Source organism: Hypanus sabinus, chromosome 13 (assembly GCF_030144855.1).
Source record: "Hypanus sabinus isolate sHypSab1 chromosome 13, sHypSab1.hap1, whole genome shotgun sequence".
Taxonomy (NCBI): domain Eukaryota; kingdom Metazoa; phylum Chordata; class Chondrichthyes; order Myliobatiformes; family Dasyatidae; genus Hypanus; species Hypanus sabinus.
The window spans coordinates 8,173,907-8,201,326 of NC_082718.1; the positions used below are offsets into that span (position 1 = coordinate 8,173,907).

The 27,420-nt window shown below is 39.6% G+C and overlaps 1 protein-coding gene across 1 annotated transcript in view; it reads left to right on the forward strand.

Moving 5' to 3' along the window:
• The window catches only part of chchd3a (coiled-coil-helix-coiled-coil-helix domain containing 3a), a 276,683-nt gene that overhangs the window by 206,323 nt on the left and 42,940 nt on the right, over positions 1–27,420 (forward strand). The window contains exon 6 of the mRNA XM_059987076.1: positions 20,952–21,022. Coding sequence (XP_059843059.1) covers positions 20,952–21,022 — 71 coding nt within the window. The remainder of the gene's footprint in view (positions 1–20,951; positions 21,023–27,420) is intronic.

Sequence of the window (27,420 nt, forward strand, 5' to 3'; positions counted from 1 at the left end):
TGATGGTTTTAGTAGCACTGACTAAAACTAAAATTAATTTGAGTGTGTACATGTCATTATTTAGGAAGCATGGGAGGCAGCGGGATGGAATGATGAACGGGAATCAGAAATCATGAAAGACTGAGCTTTATTTATTCTCAACCAGTTCCACATAGAATATGGTTCTGATCAAGAGCTTGTTAAACCATTTTGAATAACCTTGGGGGAATATGAAGCTGCTGATGAGATACAGTATTGGATTTAATAGTGTATGATAAAATTTCCTATGGTTTCTAAATTAGACTTAGAGTCTAGATGCTGCCTGACCTGCTGAGTTCCTCCAGCATTTTGTGTGCGTTGATTAGAAAGGAATTTGAAAGGAAGTGAGAGTTAAAATAAGAAAGTATCTGAGAAAAGACTACAGTGAACAGCATTTTATTTTTGAGAGTGATGCTTCCACAAGATTTTTTTTTGTTTATGATGGGCCACTTGAAGCTGAACACAAATATAATCTCAGACTACTTGCATCATATAGGAATTTGGAGAAACAAGAAATTAACTTCTATTGAATGTAATGCATTTAATTGCATAATTGTGCTGACGCTTTACATCTAAGGTAAAAATATTTTATTGATTTTTGTTTGTACTCAGTGTCTGAGGCTTCTCGCTGAAGTGCCCAAAAATAATCAGCCAACATTGGGGGGTTCCATTTGCCCTGATACCATTTCTGACAGCCACAATGTCCTGGTGAAACCTTTCACCATGATCATCACTGACAGTGCCAAGATTTGCAAGGAAGAAGTCTAAATAGAAATGCAGAAACTGAATCTTTCGTGACATGTTTGCACTTCATAGTTTTGTATGCTTGAAGCATGTTGTCAACCAGCTGCACATAGTCTGATGCCCTGTAGTTGCCAAGAAATTTTTCACCAACTTCCTTGAATGCCTTCCACAATATTTTCTCTGGTCCCACAAGAAGTTCTTTGAATTGCCTCTCATTGATGACCTGTTTGATTTTTGGATCAACAAAAGTGTTTTCCTTAATCTTGGCATCAGTAATTCTGGGAAACATCTGTCTAAATATCAAAATTCTTCACAGAAGTTTATTGCCTTTCTAAAACCTGTCCTATCATTCAGCATCCGCCCTGCCTAAGCACACCCAGGCAGAAAACTTTTCAGCTTACATTATGGGCAATATTTTAATTGACTCGAATTCTGAATTGAATTAACAAATAAAGATGATTTTTTTAAATGGTGTGTGATAGGGAAATTTCATGGTGATTTTCATGATCAGCAGCCCAAAATCCATAAGATATATCGAACACTATTCAGGAAGTAAAATTTTTGTTACCAATGCTATCTTTGAGCATAAATAGGAATCCAAAAATGTTTTAAAAGCATATAAATATGGAAAAGAGGAGTGAGGCCTCTTAGGGACAAAAGTGAGAACTTATGAATGCCAACAGCACTGTTAAAGATCTTAGGTCTGTCTCTGCCATGGAAGGCGTATTTTCAAAGTGTTAATGAAGGAGTAGACAAATGAGAGGCTGTGCAGAAATTATATAAATCATAAATATATTCAAATCAAAGCTCATGGCATTGGGGGGAAGCAATTGACACTGATAGAAAACTGGTTGGCAGATAGAAAGCAAAGGGTAGCGGTGAATGGGTGTTTCTCGGAATGGCAGGTGGTGACTAGTGGGGTGCCACAGAACTCGGTATTGGGACCACAGCTGTTTACAATTTACGTCAACGATTTAGATGAAGGCATTGAGAATAACATCAGCAAATTTGCTGATGATACTCAGCTGGGTGGCAGTGTGACATGTGATGAGGATGTTAGGAGGATTCGGGGTGACTTGGATAGGCTGGGTGATTGGGCAGATACTTGGCAGGTGACATTTAATGTGAATAAGTGTGAGATTATCCACTTTGGGAGTAAGAACAGGAAGGCAGATTATTATCTGAACAGTGTAGAGTTAGGTAAGGGAGCAATACAAAGAGATCTAGGAGTCCTTGTTCATCAGTCCCTGAAGGTGAATGAGCAAGTGCAGCAGGCAGTGAAGAAGGCTAATGGAATGTTGGCCTTTATTACAAAGGGAATTGAGTACAAGAGCAGGGAAATCCTCTTGCATTTGTACAGAGCCCTGGTGAGACCACACCTGGAGTATTTTGTATAGTTTTGGTCTCCAGGGTTAAGGAAGGACATCCTGGCTGTAGAGGAAGTGCAGCGTAGATTCATGAGGTTAATTCCTGGGATGTCCGGACAGTCTTACGCAGAGAGGTTAGAGAGACCGGGCTTGTACATGCTGGAATTAAGGAGATTGAGAGGGGATCTGATTGAAACATATAAGATTATTAAGGGATTGGACAAGTTAGAGGCAGGAAATATGTTCCAGATGCTGGATGAGTCCAGTACCAGAGGGCATGGTTTGAGAATAAGGGGTAGGTCATTTAGGACAGAGTTAAGGAAGAACTTCTTCTCCCAGAGAGTTGTGGGTGTCTGGAATGCACTGCCTCAGAAGGTAGTGGAGGCTAATTCTCTGGATGCTTTCAAGAAGGAGCTAGATGGGTAACTTATGGAGAGGGGACTCAAGGGATATGGGGACAAGGCAAGAACCGGGTATTGATAGTAGATGATCAGCCATGACCTCAAAATGGCGGTGCAGGCTCGAAGGGCCAAATGTTCTACTTCTGCACCTATTATCTATAATAATATATGCATATTTGAAAAGTTGGCTGTGTAAGAAGGACCAGATGGGATACGTTGTGAGACTTTGAGGGAAGCACAGGAAGAAATCTGGGTCGCACAGACCATGATTTTTCAACATTCTTTGGGTGTGGAGATGGCAGCACATGATGGACAACAGCACGCTTTGCTGCTTTGCTCAAAAAAGGGTGTGAAGATGACCAGGAACTACAGATCCATCAGTGAAACTTGGGGTAGTGGGAAAATGTTTTGAAACTTTGATCAGAAAGGGGATGAACACTCACCTGGAGGAAATGAATTAATTAAGACAAACCAGCACAAATTAATTGAGCGCAAATTACACTTAAAGTGATGTTGATGTGATGTCCCTGGACTGCCACATAATAGACTTGCAAGCAAAGTTGCTTCACATTTAAAGCATGCAAAATTGACAAAGAAACAGATGAGAGGGTCGTGATGAATGATTGTTTTTCAGATTGGAGGAAGGTGAAGTTATGTTTTCAGAGATCAATATTTAAGCCATTGTTTTGTTTATCTAAATCAATACTCTCGATTTGAGAGTGCAAGCCACAATTTCAAAATTTGGCAGTATTGCAAAGAGAAAAATGATAGATTGTAAATAAATAACATGAACAAGCTGGTGGAATGGGCTTACTTGTGGCAGGTGACATTTAGTGAGGAGAAAGTAAGGTAGAATGAGAAGAGGGAAAAAAGAATTCTGTAATAAAATTGGTGCAAAGATTGAGGGGCCAGGAGATATGTCAGCACAAATAATTGAAAATGGCAGAATAGGTTGAGAAAGTAATTTGATACAGACAATTCAGCATTTTGTTAGTTGAAATATGGGGAAACAGAAGTTATGCTGAAACTTTATAAATTGCTGATCTGACCTCAGCTGGAGTTTTATGCTCAGTTCTGGTCATCAAGTTGTAAGAAGAATGGAAGTTCTAGAGAGGGTCCTGAAAAGCTTTATTAGACGCATTCTTTCAGTGAGGTACTGGAGTTACACGGACAGATTAGAGAAGTCTGGTTATGGAATAGAGAAGGCTGAGGGGAAATTTGATATGAAATGACAATGGGTTTGCATAGAGTAGATAGTGGGAAGTTCTTGGAGAGGTCCCAGAGGAATAAAGCAAAGGAGAAAAAAAGATGAGTGACATGAGGTAAATTTTTAGATAACGTGATTAAAATTAATTTTACACTGCCTATTGATGTGGCACGGGTAGACACTTTTGTGCCTTTCTTGGGGAAATTGGGTATTTTATAGTGAATAGAAATTATATGGGTATGGAAAACAGGCCAGTGTGTTGAGGGAGAAATGCTCTGATTGAGTGGCAGTGTGGACACGAGGGCCTTCTCCTGTGCTGTAAGCGTTCTGTTATTTTACAATTCAAGTTGTTTTATTATAGGGAAAGTCAGCACTGAGCCAGAGCTGGATTGTGTAGTGGTAAATTGTTTTCGTATCATTGTGCTGGAAACAGCAAATTGACTTAAAATGCTTCAAGAAGTCACGTCAGGAACACAAGAGATTCTGAAGATGCTGGAAATCCAGAATGACTCACACTCATACTCACACTCTCTCCCTCTCTCTCTCTCTCTCTCTCACATACATCTCTCTCTCTCCCTCTCCCTCCCCCCCTCTCTCTCTCTCTCTCTCTCTCCCTCTCTTCCCTCCCCCCCCCCCCCCAGAGGAACTCAGCAGTCAGTCAGCATCCAATGAGGGGAATAAATGGTTGATATTTTGGGCCAAAACCCTTCATCAGGATTGACAACCATTTATTCCACTCCCTAGATGCTGCCTGGCATAGTTAAGTCAGGAAGTCTTTTTTCAGTATGCTTTGACACAGAATTAATATGGGGATTCAAAAGGTAAAAATGTGCAGGTCCTAGAAATCTGGAAAAAAAAGAAAATATCGACAATATTCAGCAGCCTGGGAACCTCAGCTGACAAAAAAAAAGGGGGGGGGGGTTACATTTAAGAAGACACGACAGACCATAGATTCTAGAATATGGAGCAAAATATAAACTGCTGGGTCAAACAGCATCTGTGGAGTCCTGAGGCTTAACCCTATCCCTTTGCCTTCACAGATGCTGCCTGACCCGCTGAGTTCCTCCAGCAGTTTATTTTTATCTCATTTATGTTTGCTGACCTTTCACCAGAACAGATAAAGTGAGAAAACTAGTGTGTTATAGGGAAGGATTGAGGTGAAGACCGAGAGAATCCAGGTGACACAAATGGTGCTGGTGCCAGCCAAGAAAAGGTGTGAATGCTTGCTATGATAGACAATCTGTCTGAAGGTGGTGTAAATAGAAGCAATCAAGTTTAGAAGACTAAAACATTTAAAAGACATTTGGATGAGCATATGGATGGGAAACGTTTGGAGGGAAATGGGCCAATTGTAGGCAACTGGGACTTGGTGGGCATTATGGTTTATGTGGACGAGATGATTCTGTGCTGAATTTACACTGTGGCTGCATGAGGGCTGAAGTGAGAAGCTGTGAGATATAGAGCACTGCAGTTGCTAGAAATTTGGAAGAGATGTTGAAAATGCTTATTCAGAATATTTGGAAATGCTTAGTCAGAAAGCAGCCATGGACAGAGAGAAACTGAATTCATATTAAAGTAAATAACTTGTTTCTGAATTATCACGAGGAGGAAAGGGTGATTATCTGAAACCATTGAATTCCAAATGACGATAGAAGGCAAAGGCTGATGCGGTGATCCAAAAATGAATAGTGGTGAAAAGGAGGTGACTGGTGAAAGTATTAGAACCTCGTAAGATTATAATAATATCTCTGCTCCATAAACAAAATGCTATATGCATTGATTTAAAAGTGTTGCAGTAAGAGCAAGGAAATGTACAATAACAATAAATTCCGAGCATCGCAACCAAGGTCAGCTAGAACCTAGCAAGATGCATTAATATTAGTGGAAATCCCTTTGGAGTTGGAAGCTTGTGTGCTTCTTTGGAAGATAAGCCCCTTATTAATGAAAGAAAAGTACAAATGGTAAAAGTCAAGAATCAGATACGTCTATTACTGTCACTCTGAAGCAGTTTAATAGTTATGTTTATTTTTTAAAGCTGGTACAAGATTAAAGCTATCATTTGACTATATTGAAAGAAAGTTCATCAGACCAAAGTAATGAATTCATGTTTATAAAGTGATAGCTGAATAAGTTCTTTTATTACTGACATATGCTGTGAAATTTGTTGTTTTGCGGTTGCAGTACTGTGCAATATATAAAATGTGCTATAAGTTCAAATAACAAATAAGTTAAAAAAAATGTGTTCAAAAAGAGAGCAAAAATAGTGAGGTAGTGTTCATGAGTTCATTGTCCATTCAAAAATTTGACGTTTGAGGGAAGAAGTTGTTCCTTAAGTCACCGAGTGGTGTGTCTTCAGGCTCCTGTACATATTCTTTGATGGTGGTAATGAGAAGATAGCATGTCATGGGTGATAGGGGTCCTTAATAACTTCTAATTAACATTTAGCAATTGTTAATTTTTAATTCCAGTTTCTGATGATCTGATACTCTATGTACTATTAATCCAGACCAGTGGATTCATGAAATCTGCATGATTCAAGCCACCAGTGGCTGTGGAGAAGTACATGAATGGGAAGGGTGTGGGGAGCTGTGGTTCAGGTGGTGGTTGATGGAACTCGGTAGAATAATAGTTTGGCACAGACTAGATGGGCTGAAGAGCCTGTTTCTGTGCTGTAGTACTCTTTGATACTCGAAGTCCAATGTTTAGATTCACTTGCATTTCCTCAGACAATGAAACAGTAAGCCTCAGAAGGAATTCTGGCATGTCCTAGTAACTTGCAGGTAACATTTGCACCACACGAGTCCCAGTAAGCAAAAAGATTCTAACTACCTATCATTGACATTCAGTGATATTACCATCACTGCATTCCCCAGCATTATTACCTTGAATGTTACCATTGCCAGAAACACAACTAACCCAGTAACAGAAATACCTTAGCTACAGAAGCAACTAAGGGAATCTGTTGATAAGTGATTAGCTCTGAGTCTTTGCAACATCTGCATGCTGCAAGTCAGAAGTGTGACTGAATATCATTCACTTGCCCACATGGGTCCAGCTCGAACAGCTTTGAAATTCAGTACCGAGCAGAACAAAGAAGCCAGATTGACAAGCAGCCCAATCAAGCACCACAACAACCTTGCACTCAATGTCCGTGTGACCACTTCCATCAAGAGGAACCTCCAAGTTGCACTTTATTCTGACTTGCAAATACATTGCTAATTCTTCATTGTTGCTGGGTCTATATTCTGCTACTGCCTAGCCAACAGTGGGAATGAGATCCTACTGTCCTTCCTACTTTGACCTAAAAGTCACTCTAGGCCATGTGTTTGACTTCTCAGTTGTTCTCTGAATTAACAAACCATTAAGGGGCAATGATAAATAGCCAATAATTCTTTACTTGGTGATACTACTAACCCATGAGTGTCTTCCATTTATATTTTACTTAGAGCAGAGCTTGAACATGCCCAGGTATTTTACAGCAACCTTAGAGATTGATCTATAGGTTTTAAGGAGCACTTACTTTTAGGAAGCTACCAGAGACGGGTGATAGAATCCATGTCTGAGAAACACAGTTTGCTATATAAACCTTCCAGGTTGGTTTGTTTATTTATTTATTATTTAGTGATACAGTGCGGAGTAGGCCATTCTGGCCTTTCGAGCCACGCTGCTCCAGCAACCCCCAACAAACTCAATTAGCCTTGACCTAATCTTGGAACAACTTAGAGACCAGTTAACCCATCCGGCACATCTTTGGACTGTGGGAGGAAACCAGATTCCACACGGATTCCACAGCAAGGACATATGGAGACTCTTTACAGAACAGCGCCGGAATTGATCTCTGAACTCCTGAATGCCCCAAGCTGTAATAGCATAGTGCTCACCGCTCTGCTACCAGGGAATTCAATGCTCATTGGTATTGAAGATTATGCACGTAGTCTGACACTTTAGAATTAGGTGAATGACAAGTGAAATGACGGTAAAGTGTTTTGAGATACGTTTGTGGAACTGGGGACACGTTTCTCAATAATGTTGCCAAGTGGCTTTTTCTCAGTTAGAAACCAGAATGGAGCAACAATAGATCCTTAGAGTTAGCAGAATGTACAGTCCTCATGTGACATGTGTACACAGGCACAATATTATACAGCAAGAATTGAGGATTATCTATCCTTTCTATTTAGGAATGGAAAGTTGGCTGATCCAATTCTTGAACTTTCAAGCAACGTGTATCACTGTATATCTCAATATTTCAATGTATGTGACAAATAAAGTTAGTCTTTAAATCTTTCAGTGTCAATCAGGAATCTGTTTTACATTTCTGTAGTCAATAGGTTATCTCTGTACTATTGTGTTGTATATATTCCAAAGGACTAACTTAACCAGTACAATAAAATGAGCAATCAAAACCTTCATTGTAGATTTTATAGACATTTCATTGCAAGTGGCATACTCTCAGTAGGGTTAGGGTTTTGGTCTGTTACCAGCAAAATCTGCTAACCAGTCTATAACACCCTTCAAATGCATACAGCAAAGTTCTACTTCGTGGATTTAAAATCAAAACAAACCTGCAGATCCAAACTAAAAGCAGAAAACACTGGAAGCATTCAACAGGACAGACAGCATCTGGGGAAGAGAAATATTTCACTCTTCAGATTTATTACTCTTCATCAGATCTGGTTTCCATATCCCATTTCTGATTAAGGATCTTCAACCTGAAGTGCTAACTGCTTCCCTTTCCAGATGCTGCCTGACCTGCTGAGATTTTCAAGGTTTGATGTTGTGAGCTTGGCAGCTAGCTTGCAAATGTTTCATCACCAGTCAAGGTGACATCCTCAGTGGGCAGTCGTTCGTGTTTCTCTCTGCGAGTGCTCACATTTATATATGCCCCCATTTGCTTGCCTCAGTCCTGATTGGCTACCCCTTCAGTTGACCTTTGAATTGTATTGGCTCATGTTTCTTTGGCTCTTAGGGGTTTTGCAGATGTCATCAATTTTGATATTTTTGTTTATAGGATTATTGGAGGAGAATCACACTTCTAAAAATTCTCATCCCTACTTTCTGTTTGCCTGCACTAGAACCTCCACAGTGTCCCAGTTAAATGATGTCCTTCTCAGTCTTCATGTATCAGGTTTGCGTACCCACCAGTTTGTGTTCCCGCGAGTTGAGAGTTTACGTGCTGTTTGGCAGGCTTAGTTCTTGTTGCAGTCTCCACAGGTGATCCTATACACCACATTGATATTGTCGGTTATCTTTATTGGTATCTTATTTCCCGTGACAAACTCCCTTAAGGTCACCTTTGGATTGTGAGCAATGATGCCATGAGCTTTGAAGGAGCCAAGCTCAGCAAACACAGCAACATCGAGTGCCTCAGCCTGAGCCACCAGTATTCACCTAACTTTCCAGAATGTTGGTTTGTTTGTTTCAAGCTGCACTTCATGCAGGTTTCTTCTGCACAAGATTTTTAATTTTAATGAATATTTTCATGTTTGCACCCACGTGATTCTGTTGGTTTCTGATATGTACATTGCTGTGAATACAGTTTTGTTCAGCTGAGATATTATTGATATCGAATATTCAGTGCCAACAGAACTGGAATGCTCTTTAGCCAAATAGTTTAACTTTGTCAGATATTAATATGGAAATGGATACCAAGGCATCACAGCTCGGAATTTGAAGTACAATTCTGCTGCCACCTGTAAGGAGTTCATATATTCTCCTCGTAACTACATGGGATTCCTCCGGGTGTTCTGGTTTTGTCCCACACTCCAAAGACATACCAGTTAGTATGTCATACTGGTTTGTAATTAGTAATGTGATTAGGTTGGGGTTAAAATCGGTGGGTTGCTGGGCAAGTGGCTCATTGATCTGTAAGGGCCTGTTCTGCACTGTATCTCTGAATAAGAGATATGTTTGAGTGAAATGAGAAACCCCATTTATAAATCAAGATATCAATGCTTTCGAATAAATCTAAAAGTCTAAAGAGAAAGGTTGTTTAAAAAATAATTTTGTAACAGAAGATTGCCAAGCATTAAAGGCTTTTGGTATATTTGTATTTTTATTTTTATTCTCTAGTTTGCAAAATTTATAGCTGGGACCTAGTGCTTAATATTCCCAAAACAAAACTGAAATAATACACATAGAATACAAACAGTATGCTAGTAATTTGATCTCATGATTTTTGATGCCAACAAAACCTTTTAATTCATTTATTGCTGTGTGCCCCACTGCTAACCATCTGTTAGCTCAGATGTGTCCAAACTACAGCTCATCTGCCTCAGAAACACTGAGGCAGAAAGATGGAGTCAGCCTTTTTTCAAAGAGAAACCCAAGTTCAGTCAACTTTTCGGAAACAAGCTATGTATGTATGAACAACAGCAAATAAGAATTTGACCTTGAAAAACTGACCATCTAATTTACATCACGTAACACCAGTAATGTTCACAGTATTAATGATGAACTGCAGTTTCCTGCTTTAAATGATACAGCAATTTTTTTTCGGGTGTAAATGATGCTGGCAAGAGGAATGTTTATCCCCCAATTGTAATTGCTTTTGGGGAGATGGTGATGACTGTAAGACACAAGAGCAGAATTAGGCCATTTGGCTCATTGAGTCTGCTCTGCCATTCTATCATAGCTGATTTACAATTCCTCCATTCTCATGCCTTTTCCCTGTAACCTTTGATACCCTGACTAATCAATAACCTATCGACCTCCACATTAAATATACCCAATGACTTGGCCTCCTGAACTGTCTGTGGCAATGAATTCCACAGATTCACCACATTCTGGTGAGCCCCATTCTTGAACACCGAATGTCCTTCTGGTAAAGGTGGGATCTTTGTACAATTTGGTCAAGGGATCCAGAATTATATATAGCCAAAAAATCACAGATCAACACTAAGGCTTAATAGTAAGAAACAAGTATACCTTATTTTTCTAAAAATAAACTGGATCTATATTCAGTAGGATATTCATATGCATTGAACAATTTTATGTGTGCTGTTTAAAGCTAAATTGCATCTTTTGGATTGGAGGGACTATAACTCTTTTAGCTGATATGAAATTTAAATTTTATATGTGAAGGAAATGATCCTTGAGTAGAATTCAGTAGAAAGTTGTGTTATTAACCATATATTCAGTGGCCATTTTATTAGCTACTTCATAGAGTGACAACTGAGTGTATGTTTGTGATCTTCTGCTGTTGTACTCCATCCACTTTAAAGTTCAATGAGATGCTCCTTTGCACACCACTTTTGTAACATGTGGTTGTTTGAGTTACTTTAGCCTTCCTGTCAGCTTGAACCAGTGTGGCCATTGCCCACTGACCTTTCCCATTAACGAGGTGTTTTCCCCTACAAAACTACTGCTTAAACGTGTTTTTTTTTTGTTCCTCAGTATTCTCTGTAAAGTCTAGAGACTGTTGTCCGTGAAAATCCTAGGAGATCAACAGTTTCTGAGATACTCAAACCATGGTCAAAATCACTTAGCTCACATTTCTTCCCCAATCTGATATTTGGTCTGAACCACAGCTGAACCTCTTGAATATGTCTGTATGCTTTTATGCATTGGGTTGCTACCACATGATGAGCTGATAGATATTTGCATTAAAGATTACCTAATAAATTAGCCACAGTGTAAATTCTCTATTTCAGAAAATCTAACAAGCTGTCCAACTCCACTTTATTTATATAACTATATATAGGGTCAAAGGCCCTAAACTGAACTAACTTGATATTTCTTGGCATCTGCATTAAACTTGCACTTCATATTTCTAATCAGGACTGTTGGGGATATTTAAAAATATTGTTTCACATAATTATTTTGTTCTATTCAGTGGTTTGAATACAATTACCAAATTACTTCCAAGGCAGCCCTCTTCAAAGTTGATTCGTCTAGTTGTTGCTCATCATTCCATCTCCTAACTCCAATTATCACCCAAGCTGCACTCCATTCAATCTTTGTTTATTATAATATGAAGAAAAGTCTGAAGGAAGAACAGGCATTTCCTGTTCTGAGTGGCATGCTAGATGGGCATTTGACAAGCCAACCGTGTTGTTGGATCTGCACTTATGTATAGACCAGATTGTGTAAGAAAGCAAGATTTCTTCTCCTTAAGGTCATTAGTGAGCCTGAAGGTATTTTTGTTTCAGCAATCCAGTAATTTAAATACTTATTTCAAATCAATGGATTGCTGGCATCAAAAAATAGTGATTAATAGATAATGTTCAATTCATAGATAATAAGTAATAGTGAACGATACATTCATGGATTCATTGTGTATTCAGAAATTTGATAGTGGAAGGAAAGAAGCTGTTCCTAAAACATTGAGTTTCAGGCTCTTGTACTTCCTCTTTGATGGTAGCAATGAGAAGAGGACATGTCCTGGGTGATGGAGGTTCTTAATAATGGATGCCACCTTTTTGAGGCATTGTTTTTTGAAGATGTCCTCGATGCTGGGGAGTCAAGGTGCTGTAATGGTGGAGGTGCTCTAATTAACAAGCACCATCAAGCTGCTGTTGTTCAACCTTTTCATGGTGCAATAGATCCTGTAATCCTTTTTAAAGTGGGTGTACAGTGATATCCTCATAAGCATTTAACTTTGATCAGATGACAATAGTCTTCCTCTTCTCTCTCACTCTCAGTATATAAAGTCTTCTTAGCACTATCTTTTAAGAGTTACTTCAGTCCAACAGCGGCACATCCAGTCTGGTGGAGAAGCAAGAAGGTTTTGAGTGACATTCTATTGAATATTCTTGATAATTTATTGTTTTTCATGCATGATCACTACATTGATGTTAATATGATGCAAACAAAATAGGTTTATGTTTTTTTTCTCAATAAGTTATCCTTTCTATTATAATAGGAATGGTACATAAAGGCATTGCAAGGGTTAATAGGAACTTGCCATACTTTGTTTTTATGATCGACAGAATTAGCTACAGCAATGATGGACACTAAAATTCATAAATGAGAGTCGTTGGTTTGGGAAATTTATCAGCTACATTATCATAGAAGTGTCAAATAAATTCTGAAGTTGCCTAAATTAAATGAGTATTTGCTGTTGTCAACATTAATAAGTGGCATTTTTCTCTTCCCATCTCTTCCAAGATCATGGGTACGCAGGCCTTCATCTGTGTGATTAATTTGGTTTTTGATTGTTTCAGTATCTGCACCATTAGGACTTTCATTTTCTGCTCTGTCTTTTAGTGATTGAGTAAACACCCAAACCAGTTTTGTATTCAGCTCACTGATTGACGCCGGATCAGTGTGCTCTTTCTGAGGAAAGATTATTACAAACATCTCCTGTCAGATGACATTTTAATAATTTAATGCAGACGGCAGTGAAGAAATCTTTCCTACCTTCCGCCTCTTTTATTCTTCTCCCTTGGAATAAAGAGATTGAGGTGTGGTAAGGAACACAAGCAGGAAGGAGAGGGATGTAGGGGAGCCAAATCAAGTCAAGTTCAAGTTTATCATTACTCAACCATACACAGTCCATATATCACATATAGCACCTCAAATAAAGTTAACACAATAATATTAACAGATTAAAAACAAAATTCTGTAGATGCACAATTTGACATAAAGTACATATACAACTTACAGTTAAGCATACAACAGTATAACCAGAATTAGGTTTAATATCGTAGGCATATGTCGAGACATTTGTTAACTTTGCAGCAGCAGAACAATGCAATACATGAAAAATTTAGAAAAAAGACGGAAATACATTAAGAATATACAGTATGTATATATTAAATAGTTAAGATAGGTACCTTATTGATTCCAAAGGAAATTACAGTGTCACAGTAGCATTACAAGTGCATAGATTTACAGATATACAAATATTAGAAGAGAAGTAAGAAAGAATAAAAAATAAGTTACCTCAAACAGCTTAACAGGAGGCCGGGAGGGGGGGGGGGGGTCATCATTTCCCCGGCTGTGGGTTGACTCATTATAGAGCTTAATGGCCAAGGATAAGAGTGACTTCATATAGTATTCTTTGGAGCAGCTCAGTTGTCTTAGTATATTACTAAAAGAGCTCTTCTATTCAGCCAAGGTGGCATGCAGCGGGTGAGAAACATTGTCCAGAATTGCTGGGATTTTCGTAAGGTCCTTTGTGCAATTTTTTTGCCCAGTGACAGCAACATGTGGTCACCGACCTTTTAAGTGAAAGTAAACCTGAAGCTATTCTAAGGATAATAAACTACCAAGTGCAGTTTGTTTATTGTTTAAAAGAAATCAAATAATACACATCAGTGGGTCCTACTTCTTATATACTATACGACAGCATGTAATAATATCAATCTTTCTACATAGAGGGTGGCAACCTTTGCGTGCAGTTTAAATTCCTTTGTGTGCTAGGAGCAAAAGATGTGTGCAGGCGCACACTTTAGAGAGAACGTTGCCCATGTCTGTTTGGATTTCTTCCAGGTGCTCTTGTTTCCTCCCACAGTCTACAGCCATACATGTTAGGGTTTGTAAGTTGTGGACATCCCAGAAAAGTGGGCTGTGCCCAGCACATACTGAGAAGACACATTTCATGTGACAAGTAAAGCTAAACTTTGTAATCTTCAAAAAGCACATTAAGGATACCTGTGCCCCATTCTGCTCAAGGCAGACAAGTGCACACTTTAATTTGGCAAAGCAACCTGAAGGTGCTTTGCAGGTACTTCAGCAGAAAGAGTTTTGGGAATGCTGCCACCAAAAATAGATTTGATTTTAGTGAAACCCAGGACTAGAATTGAAGTGTGTAGTTTTGAGATGTGGATGAGGCAAAAACATGCAAAATTTTAAATGAACATTGATGGATTTTACCATTGAGACAGGTCTTAAATGTAAGACAGCAGATGAATAAAATGGGTGAGACCTATAGGACATGTAGACCAGAGAGTTCGATCACCTCAGTCTTACACAAGGAAGAACAGGAGAAAGCCTGACAGGAATACATTGAAATAATTAAATCTGTAGTTAGTAACAATGTTGAAGGTTCTGTTGGCAAATGAATTGTGACAACGCTGGAGATGTCACAGAGTTTAAAAATACTTGGTCTTGCTGCTGGAATGGATTTCAGGTGTGAAATGTCAAATATAACGCCAAGTTTGTGTTCAGATAATTGGCAGGGAGAGGGATGAAGTTGGTAGTTATTTGGGGAAAACTCTTTGCCCTGCCACCCCCACCCCATATATTTTTATTCAGGAATGTGGCATGGTACAGGCCCTTCCATCCCAACGAGCCCATACCGCCCAAATTAACCTACTAATTTGACCAATTAACCTAATAATGGAAACCCACGTGGTGATGGAGGGAGCTCCCTATGGACAACGGCAGGAAATGAGCCTAGGCTAACCACTACACTACTGTGCTGCCCCACGGTACCTATCGGAATTGAGCCAGAGTCTGTCCTTTTAAAGACAGTGAAAAATAAAGTATTACTAAAATTAGCTTGTCACTCATCAGTTCAAACAACAATGAAAAAACAACTAATTAAACTACACCTATGTCCTTAAGGAGCCATCTTTCTCATGGGTGGCTGCCATTGATACATGGGCTTTTTCATGCTGCATTGTTACAAGGAAGGCAGAAATCATGGCCTTTTGAGCCTAGATCCTCATATATCAGACAGTGAAAGATTGCCTTACCATTGAATTCCTTACCATTTCTTTATATGGATCGAATTAAACACTGGGAAATTTGCTCTTGCTGTCATCCCAGGGTACGGATCCAAATCTAACGACACAACTGTTGGTAAGGACTAACATCTTTGCTCACTGCAGTATTTGTCCGAGCCTCATTCCTCACTGCTACCGCAGATTTTATCCACGTTATAGTCACTGATCAGTTTAATTTCTTTACTGTCCTATTTACCAGATCACTGATTCTCCTCTAATATAAATATCTTATCTGAAGTGCAGCTACCCATATCCTGCCACTCATCCATCATTGCCAACCGTTGTTACTCTACAGGAATAAAATAAAACCAATAATGCTAAAAACCTGAAACAAAACACAGAAAATACTTGAAACACTCACGAAAGCACAGCAGCATTTCCACTTCCTGAAGAGACTGAGGTGACCAAGCCTTCCTCCCCAACCATTCTAACCAATTTTTATAGGAGCATCATCAAGAGTATCTTGACCAGCTGCATCACTGTCCAGTATGGAAATCGCAAGACTCTAGAAGATATTGTGAGGGCTTCTGAGAGGATTGTTGGGGTCCCTCTTCCACCCATCAGAGATACTTATCAGGAGTGCTGAGTATACAGGGCTCTTAGCATCGTCAGTGATCTGCCCAGAAATCTCTTTTACCCCCTACCATCAGGCAGGAGGTACCATAGCATTCAGACAAGGACAGTTTTAATAGGAATCAGCTTCTTGCCTGAGGCAGTGAGACTAACCCAGGTCTTATCGCATATGAAACACCAGTAGTGTTATACTGTTTACTCTTTAACTTGTGCTGTAAATGCACCTTATGCTAAATGTCAATCTTCTGGAATATATTTTATTATTTGTTAATTTATTTGTAGTAAAATTATGTATTGTGTGCAAGTTATATGTACTGTGTTGTGCACTTTGGTCTGGAGGAATATTGTTTCCTTTGGCAGTAAATATGGAAACTTTTTAATAAACTTGAACGATCAGGCCGTGGGGAGAGAAACAGACTTAATGCTTCACTTTGGAGGCCCTTCATCAGAACTTGAAAAAAAATTTGTCCATTTTCAGCAGAACAGAACCAAGAGGTGTGGATATTGGTGGTAGGACAAAGGCAATATTTATGGTGGGCCAAGGTATGTTGGCAATTGTACATTATGCTTCTTTCTCAGTACCAATGGGAGGGCTGTAGGACCTGCCTATCTGGTCCAGCTGGAATAAAGAAGAGGATCCAAAACACAAGTCTTAGTAACAGACGGATCAGTGGCAGAAATGGCACTTCCGATACTGACAAAAAGAATGAGTTACCTAAAGTTGATGAATATTAGTTCAAGACTGTAAGGTAATATTATAATTTTATAAAACTCTAGATAGACCACATTTGGAGTATTGTGGTCAGTTCTAGTCTTCTTGTTATAGGAAGATTTTGAAAGCATTAGAGAGAGCACAGGGGAGATTTATCAGGATTAGAGAATATATCTTATGGGGGCAGACTGAGTGAGCTGGGGCTTTTCTCTTTGTAGAGAAGGAAGATGAGAAGCTTGATAGAGGTATACAAGATGATAAGAGGCAGAGAAAGAGTGGACTGCCAGAGATTTTTTTTCCCTGGACGGTAATGCTTAATACAGGAGGGCATAATTTTAAGGTGATTGGAGGAAGGTATAGGGGGTTGTCAGAGAGTGCATGGAACACACTACCAAGGGTGGTGCTATGGCAGATACATTAGTGACATTTAAGAAACTCTAAGCTAAGCACATGGATGAAAGAAAAATGGAGAGCAACATGGGAAGGATGGGTGAAATTGATTTTGGAGTAGATTAAAAGGTTGGCACAGCGTCATGGGCCAAAGAGCTGTGTTGTACTTTTCTGTATTCTATCACAGCTGATCAGTTGGATGTAGTTTCTAAAACAACTTTGCCATTCTGTTGAAGTTGAAGGATTGTACCGTTCTGGTCTGTACTGTTCTATAACAACTGAGATTATCAATAATGCAAATATCTAATCAGCCAACCATGTAGCAGCAACTCAGTCCATAAAAACATGCAGATAAGGACAAGAGGTTCATTTGTTGTTCAGACCAAACTTGAGAATGGAGAAGAAATGTGATCTAAGTGACTTTGACTGTGCATGGTTATTAGTGACGGGGTTGTTTGAGTACCTCAGAAACTGCTGATCTCCTGGAATGTTCACATTCAGCAGTCTCGAGAGTTTACAGAGAATGGTGTGAAAAACAAAAAAAAACATCCAGTGAGCAGCAGGTCTGTGAGCGAAAATGCCTTGTTAATGAGAGAGGTCAGAGTAGAATGGCCAAACTGGTTCAAACTGACAGGACTGCAGTAACTCAAATAACCACATGTTGCAACAGTAGTGTGCAGAAGAGCATCTCTGAACACAACACATCAAACCTTGAAGTGGATGGGATACAGCCGCTGAAGATGACGAACATATACTCTGTAGCCACTTTATCAGATAACTTCTGCTACCTAATAAAGTGGCCAGCAAATATATAATCTGTGGAAAAAGTATTCTCAAAGCACAATGTTAAACCCTAAACTCAAATAGATTTTGTTGCTTTATTTTATTAAACAGCGTACTCAAAGTATGCATCATGATATTTCACACCCTTTTCCAATTTCAGCATCTCTGAATATTCAAATAATATTTCACATGAATAAAACCACACTACTTGTGACATTCAAATCATAACTCTTAGAAAAATCTTTTCTTTTTAATAATCTGCATAATTAAGTTGTAATGACTGAAGAAAAAAGATTGAATGCATCATTGATTTCTACAAAGAGCCAACAGTCAGATCTTGGCAGGCCCACAACTTTGGCTAGATTGAAGAGAACTGCGATCAGGACCTTACTAACCTGATGTAATTGTCACTGCTTGGTAATTCTTTACCCCAGAGAATGGTGGAGACTAGATCATTATATATATTTAAGATGGAAATAGATAAATATTATAAGGGAGTTAATGTATGTGGAGTGTTTGATGGCTCTGGGCTTGTACTCACTGGAGTTTGGAAAGAAGAATGAGGAGGTTGGGGCTTATTGAAGGCTACTGATATTGAAAGGCCTGGATGGATGGATAAGGAGAGGATGTTTTCAATAGTGAGTCTAGGACCAAAGGTAACAGCCTTAAAATAGAAGGATGTCCCATTAATATAGAGATAAGGAGGAATTTCTTTAGTCAGAGCATGGTGAATTCACGGAATTCATTGCCACAGGTGGCTGTGAGGCCAAGACGTTGGGCGTACTTTATATTTAAAGAGATTGATAAATACCTAATTAGTAGAGTTGTCAAGTGTTACAGGGAGAAGGCAGGGAAATGTATTTGAGAAGGAAAATAAATGACCCATTATCAAATGGGGGACAGGCTTGACGGGGTGAATGGCATAATTCTGCTCTTATGTCTTACGGTCTTAAGCAGTCTGATACAGAGGAGGAGCTAACACCAGCATAGATCACCCATAATTATTTCAACTGGTGGAGCAGACTGTGGGGCCAACACCTGCTTTTATTGTGTTCTTGAACCATTGAGATAGAAAGTGGAAAGTGGGAAGTTTAGAACTTTTCAAATATAGTAACATCTGTTCTAAGATAATGTGTGCAAGCAACGAGTCACCATTTAATTGTTGCATCTAGTTTCCACAGAAAGTAACTCTGTTGATGGGCTTTTTATGATCGAGGCCTGTTGTTTAAGGACAGCTATCCAGCAGAGCCATAGAAACATAGAAAACCTACAGCACATACAGGCCCTTCAGCCCACAGAGTTGTGCCAAACGTGTCCCTACCTTAGAAATTACTAGGGTTACCCATAGCCCTCTATTTTTCTAAGCTCCATGTACCTATCCAAAAGTCTTTTAAAAGACCTTATCGTATCCACCTCCACCACCGTTGCCGGCAGTCCATTCCATGCACTCACCACTCTCTGCGTTTTTTTAAAAAAAACTTACCCCTGACATCTCCTCTGTACCTACTCCCCAGCACCTTAAACCTGTGCCCTCTTGTGACAACCATTTCACCGGGAAAAAGCCTCTGACGATCAATGCCTCTCATCATCTTATACACCTCTATCAGGGCACCACTGATTCTCCATCACTCCAATGAGGAAAGGCCGAGTTCACTCAACCTGTTTGGGCCATTATTTGGCCTTCCAAATAATGACTTATTTGGGCCATTCTTCCTTCCTGTTGAGACAGCTCCACCTTGTTGTGATTAGCCCGTTTTGTCACTCGCTCCATATACTAATTAAGTTTATGTCAACCTGTGCCAAGGCTAAAATTTGGACACACCACCTATTTGACTATCATCTCGACTTCTTGAAGGATACTCCCCTTGCCATATGCCCCCCTATTCCTTGTACACCTGCGCTGCCATTCGGCTGTTGTTCATTGCCAGCTGTTCACGCTCACATTCTTATTGGAATTGATGAACAGAAATAAAACCTTGCTCCATCACAGCAATGTAACATAGGGTAGAAACAGCAAATTACAATGAAAAATAAAACGATGCCAAACACAGCGATTATTTTGTATGTCACCAGATTCTGCAGACATTGTTACAGAAAGAAGCAGATCATTTACTTTACGGTATGTTGTCTCTACAAAGGTTACACAATATTGGTTTGACATAACCTCTTGGGGAACCCAGAGAATTGATTCCAATGGTTTGTCTAATTTTATAAACCATAACATTTTTAAAATTCTGTGTACATTGAAAATAGGTTTGCAACATTATGCTGTGAAATATCCCCTCATTTCCAATAAAGTTTGATTTACCAAAGAAATGAGCATGATGCGTATACTTCTGAAAATGATTATTGTTTGTATTGAATTAAGCCCCAGATGATGGATTTGAAAAACTGTTGTTCCATCCCAAGCAGATAAATTACACAGGGTCATGTCTGCCTGAGGGACTGTGTCTGGTTCTGTATTTCCCCTTTCTACTACATTAAGAGTGGGTGGCAATAAAAGTCAGGACTGGTTGTGTAATGAGTAAATGATGGTGGAAGAGGGAAACCAGAAACAAACGATGAATCTTATTTCTGCTGACAAATGACTTTTTGATCATTCAGCTTGCAATCAAATTAGAAAAATCTTTCTTTGTATTGAGGCTCTGACTGAGCCATTGAACAGCAATCAAAACAGCAAATAAACTACTCAAAATATCATTCCTAAATAAAAAATGAGCCTTCAGGCTGAAACGATCAAAATTTGCTATTGATTTGTATAGCTGTTGTGTTCATCTTTATCGATCTGATAAAGAAAGATAAATCTGGGCCCAAATGAGATTACTGTGCGTCAGTGCGTCAGACCACAAGGCCAATTATGAACCATTCATCACTGCGAGCAATGACCCATCCACCCATCTCAGTGTGCTCCTGACTAATCATATCACCATTGATTTTTATCTAATACAACAGACCTCGTCTGTGGCAATCATTTGTATCCTCAGACCTGCTGTAGTGATGGGCAGGGTAGGCTGAATCCCTGGGAGGAAATAGGGTTATAGTTCAATGCCACTTTTGTTTACTCTGTTCTGTTCTGCCTCTCTGCAGAGTGCCCAGTTCTACAAGGTGACCACTGAAGAATACCAGAAAGCAGTTGGTGAAGCTGAGTCCAAGTTCAAGTAAGATGCATTGTTCAGTCTTATCAAGAGCCTTTTTAAAAAAAAAACAAAGCTGATGTTGTCTTTCAGTGCTGTATACACTCCATTTCATCCAGCAATCATCGTGATGTATGTGCTATTTCTCGTGGTATTAATTTCATTTGAAATGAAGCAGTATGGTGGCACGCAGTGATGCTGAGATCTCCTGCTCCCTTGTAAAACCACGAGGAGCTAATGAGCTAGAACCTAAGCAGGCCTCCTGCATTTTATTTCCCACTCGAAGTCAGCTTAGAGAAACAATGCTTAAAGTTCCTAAAGATGAAACAAGGATCTAGAAATGCTCACCATGTCAGTCAGAGTGTCAAGAGAAAGACATAAATGGGACATTGGCCAGAATGAGGGATGTTTCAGCAAATGGTCACACCTGAAGCACTAACCTACCTTTTGTCTTTCTTCTCTGAGATAACTTGCTGAGTGTTTCCAACAATTTCTAATTTCATTTCAAACATGTGCTTTCATTTTGTTCTTTCAAAACAATGAACTTGTTTCTCTGAGTTACCAGAATGCACCTCTGAATAAACAAAAATCAGCAGTTCATGTAAGATGAATGGAGATTCTTCTTCCTTCTGGCTGCATTGTCTTCTGATAGTGTTTCTATGTTCATATGGCGCAGAGAACAGTGCAGCATAGGAGAGGTCCTTTGACCCACAATATGCTGAACCGATTAAACCTGATTAATCTAATCCCTCTTCTCACATATTGACTATATCCATACCTCCTCAATATATATTCACCTGCCTATCTAAGAGACTCCTATCGGCCTCCACCATCACTGCTAATAGCACATTCTAAGCACCCCCCACCACTATCTGTGTAAAAGCACTTGCTTTGGACATCACCTTTGTAGTTTCTCCCTCACACCTAAATGCACACCCTCTCGTATGAATTATTTCAATTTTGAGAAAAGATGCCAACTGTCTATCTATACCTTACATAGTTATATACAGTCAGTCTTCCTTATCTGCGAGGGATTGGTTCCGGGACCCCTCGTATATACCAAAACACGCGGATGCTCAAGTCTCTTATTCAACCAGTCTCAATAAGGTGGACCTTAGGACCCAGCAGAACCCCAGACCTTACTTAACCTGTTTTAGTGCGGTGGACATTAGGACCCGGCAGTGGAGCTCTGAATCCGCAGCGTTTCTGTTCACGAAAATAATCACGATCACGATTGAAAATAAAGTGGAAATAATAAAGTGATTGGAAACAAGTGAACCGACATCGGTCATTGGAAAAGCGTTAGGCTACAGTAGGTTAACGATTGGAACAATTTTAAAGGATAAAGTGAGAAAGGCCCTGTCCCGATGGAAAGCTACAATTATTACTGAGCAACACAGTGGTTTAATTATTGGGCTTTGGGGTTTTGGGTTTTTGATCCTCCACATCAACCCGGCACGGATGGACAGTATGCTCAGGAGCGATCTGTCACTGGATCACCTGGCACTGAAACAAACGTTTCTTAAGTGTTTTATATGCATAGAAAGGTAAAATATATACTATATACTAAGACAAACGTTTGACTAACTGACGCTAAATAATACCGGATATTCTGACTTACTTAGTAAGAGACTTTCTGGGTTCTTTTCAATCCTGATTCACGATATCCTACGCACATCCTCCCATATACTTTAAATCATTTCTAGATGACTTATAATACCTAATACAATGTAAATGCTAAGTAAAATAGTTGTTATACTGCATTGTTTAGGGAATAATGACAAGACCCAGCATTGGTTTAGGGAACAATGACAAGAAAAAAAAGTCTATACATGCTCGAACAACAAGTTCTGGAAGAGCACTTCCGAGTTTTTTCAATTCGCGGTTGGTTGAATCCGCGCATGCGGAACTCGCGGATAAGGAGGGCCGAATGTAGACTTCTGTCAAATCTCCACTCTGCCCCCTCTGCTCTAGAAAAATCAGCTCCAGCTTGTTCAAACACTTTTATTTTGATGAGTTACAAAATAACTGAATTAAATTCAATATACACCACAGGAACAGGCCATTCAGCCCAAGCGATCAATGCCAACCATTTTGAGTTTCTCCCATTCAACCTCATCCAACTATTAACATATCTTTCTATTCGCTTGGATGTTTATTTCAGTTTCTTAAAAGCTTACAGTGATCCAGAATGGAAATAAGGGATCACAATACACCTTTTTATTCTCAGCATTAGCTTGAATGAGAATAAAAGCAAGTGGTCTCAATAAATGAAGAGTGATGCACAACAGTGATGCCATCAAATTGTTCCAGTTTGATTTATCGGCCAAATTGTTGGTGAAAATTGGCAAGGTCCCAAGATTGCATCTTTATTGTAGATCTGATTCTTAGATTGAATGAGTTAAATCAAGTTGCTGCCTGTTTCGAAAGGTTGTGAATTAGAAGAGAGAGGTCAGGCTGAAGATAGCACAGAGCTCCACATCATTGCAGGATAGGAGAGAGTGAGTTTGCGTAAGGGCACCACAGAGTGTCAGTTTTACACGCGTACATGTAGGGGGAAAGTGAACACACATTGTGGTGCATTTGGGGATCAGGATGAACCCCACCCAGCAGCAGTACAGCCAGAAGCGATGTCATACAGTGTTATTGTTCTATCCCTCACCTGGAGTGAGTAATATTGGCAAAAGATGCTTGGTATTGTTGTTTTTCTTTGAAAAATGAGAGTTGTTCCTTGAGCTGGAGTTAATGATTAAACTCGACCATACTAGCAGGATTTAATGTCAAATAAATCACAACTTGCTAGAATGTGCATGTTAATTTCTCAGGAAGTTGGCCTTCCACAAACCTAATGGGTCATTCGGGGGCACATAAAACCATTTCCATTAGCAAGGGTCAATTAGCTGTCTGGACTGACTGAGCTGGACTCCTTAATGTGAATCCATTTTACTTAGCATTATTCAACGAGGCTTCACGAGGTTATATGTACAGTTGTAACTCTTTGAATAGTAAAAGAAACATTAAGAATTTTGAGGTTTGTTATCCATCAGAGTTTCCACAGGCAATTGTAGTGATTTTTTTCTTACAACAACAATTTGTGAAAGATGACTTTCTTCCAATGTAGCACTAAGAGACAGCTCTGTGAAATGGACAACATGTCAGTAGACAATAAGACAACCTTGTTAGCGAATGTTACATTGCAGAAGGACTGAGAAACTGAAATCTTCCGAGCGTTGTTTGATTCTTCTTCAGATTTATTGTTAATTTCAACAACATGCTGTGAAATACAGTCATGAAGGTTGTACACTGCAATTCGGCATCAAGTGCACTGGGCTGTGGAACACTAGCTTCAGTTTTCTTTTGATGCCAAGACGTTATTTGTGAGTGATAAAGCCACAGATTTAATTAGATCCACACTGACCCTGCATAACTTGTATATAAAAACATAGAAACATAGAAAACCTGCAGCACAGAACAGGCCCTTCGGCCCACAATGCTGTGCCGAACATGTACTAATTTTAGAAATTACCTAGGGTTACCCATAGCCTACTATTTTTCTAAGCTCCATGTACTTATCTTGGAGTCTCTTAAAAGACCCTATCGTATCCATCTCCACCACTGTCACCGGCAGCCCACTATACACAGTCACCACTCTCTGCATAAAAAACTTACCCCTGACACCTCCTCTGTACCTACTTCCAAGCACCTTAAAACTCTGCCCTCTCATTATAGCCATTTCAGCCCAGGGAAAAGGCCTCTGACTATCCACACAATCAATGCCTCTCATCATCTTGTACACCTCTATCAGGTCATCTCTCATCCTCCGTCACTCCAAGGAGAAAAGGCCGAGTTCGCTCAACCTATTCTCATAAGGCATTCTCCCCAATCCAGGCAACATCCTTGTAAATCTCCTCTGCACTCTTTCTATGGCTTCCACATCCTTCCTGTAGTGAGGCGACCAGAATTGAGCACAGTACTCCAAGTGGGGTCTGACCAAGGTCCTATATAGCTGTACTATATAGGCTTTTAAACTCAATCCCAAAGCTGATGAAAGCACTACATCTACTGCTCTACCTTCATCAATGTGTTTAGTCACATCCTCAAAAAGTTCAGTCAGGCTCATAAGGCATGACCTGCCTTTGACAAAGACATGCTGACTATTTCTAATCATGTTATGCCTCTCCAAATGTTAATAAATCCTGCCTCTCAGGATCTTCTCCATCAATTTACCAACCACTGTAAGACTCACTGGTCTATAATTTCCTGGGCTATCTCTACTCTCTTTCTTAAATAAGGGAACAACATCTGCAACCTTCCAGTCCTCCAGAACTTCTCCCCTCCCCATTGATGATGCAAAGATCATCGCCAGAGACTCAGCAATCTCCTCCCTCACCTCCCGCAGTAGCCTTGGGTACATCTCAACCAGTCCCGGAGACTTATCCAACTTGATGCTTTTCAAAAGCTCCAGCACATCCTCTTTCTTAATGTCTATATGCTCAAGCTTTTCAGTATGCTATAAGTCATACAAGTCGCCAACGTCCTTTTCCGTACTGAATAGTGAAGCAAAGTATTCATTAGGTACCTCTGCTATTTCCTCCAGTTTCATACATACTTTACCACTGTCACGTTTGATTGGTCCTATTCTCTCACGTCTTATCCTCTTGTTCTTCAATACTTGTAGAATGCCTTAGCAGAACTAGCAAATTAGAAATTGCCTCTGTCAGACATAAAGCATCCTCCCCTATGTGATATAATTCTTAGTTCTAGTTAATAATATGGCACAACAAATCGAGATCTCCAGCTGCTTGGTCCACAGCAAAAGTTCAGATTCTGTATAAATAAACCTAACCACATAAATACACCCAACTCTTTGAATGCTCTTACTTTACCTAGGTTAAAGTAACATATCAATTTTCAGGTTGCAACCTGCATTTTAATTCCTTTGTTATATTGAACCATTCAGAGTTTTCAACCACAGAAGCTCATTCAACGCCAATTTTTAGCTAATTATTTTTCCCTAAATAGTGTCAAAAGAAATCTGCAAAATGTTTCTACATGAAATATGGACAAGTCCAGCTGCCACCATTCTCCCAATGCAAATCAGATGCTGAAAAATCAAAATAATAATGGAACACAGCATTTGCTATTATTAATGACTGAAGAAATCTTTTGTTAATAACACTGAATTAGTTCACTAGATGGAACTTAATATTCACTGTTTACTTCAAATCTTCCAGTTGCATTTTTAAATGAGCCTCAAAATAGCTGTATGTATAAGGAAGGTATGCTTTATATCCCTGGTTTTTTAAAACGACCACAGCTAACTAGCTGACATTTGTTAAGAATCACCAGTAGCTGTAGTGTATGGAATAACACGATCATTTCTTTCACACCTGCGCATTTCAGTGCCGAAGCCAGGAATGTGTTGGAGGTCAAATGTGTACACATTTTAAACAGAGTGCCTGAGGGGTAATAATGGCAAAGACTCTTACAACATTTAAGAAGTGTCTAGATGACCATTTGAATCACCAAGTAGTGAGTGAGTGAGACCTCCGTCAGTCAAGGTCAACTATGGGTGTTGCATCCTAACTGTCTAGATACACAAGCCTGGGCGGTATGATTTGGAGAGCAAGCTCTGGCCATGTAGCAAGGCCTCCCTCTCCATGCATCTGAGAAACACAGAGGAACAGCAGCGACCAACACAGTTTGGTACCAGCAGCATCACAGGAATTGCCAATCAGCATTGATCTCAACATAGGGACTCCGGTGCCAGATTTTACCCTCAGGGTTTACTGCCAAAGCCTTCGTCCTGAGTGGGTGTAGCCATAAGGTAATGAAAGGTTGAGATCAGAGTTTTCCTTCTTGATAAGCTGCCAACTACGGCTGATGATGCCAATAACTCAACTTTGCCCCTTGTCAGCAGAAATGGTTCCAGCGATCTTAGTAGCGAAACCACACATGGAACTGGACTTGGTTGACAGAGGCTATTTGAGGTGCATGCCATTGAGAGTAATAGGTAGTGGGAGCTTGTCCCAATTGTATACAGGGCCTAACCACCTTGTTAATGTCCAACATACACTCAGTGACCAATATAATATATTCACCTGTACACCTGCTTGATAATGCAAATATCTGATCAGTCAATCATGAGACAGCAACTCCATGCATAAAAGCATGCAGACATGGTCAAAAGGTTCAGTTGTTGGTAAGACCAAGCATCAGAATGGGGAAGAAATGTGACCTAAGTGACTGACTGTGGAATGATTGTTGGTGCCAGATGGGGTGGTTCGAGTATCTCAGAAACTACTGATCATCTGGGATTTCTACACATAACAGTCTCTAGAGTTTGCAGAGAATTGTGCAAAAAACAAAGTGCCCATGATCCCAGAGTTTCAATCCTGTTACTGCATGCAGGCCACTGTGAT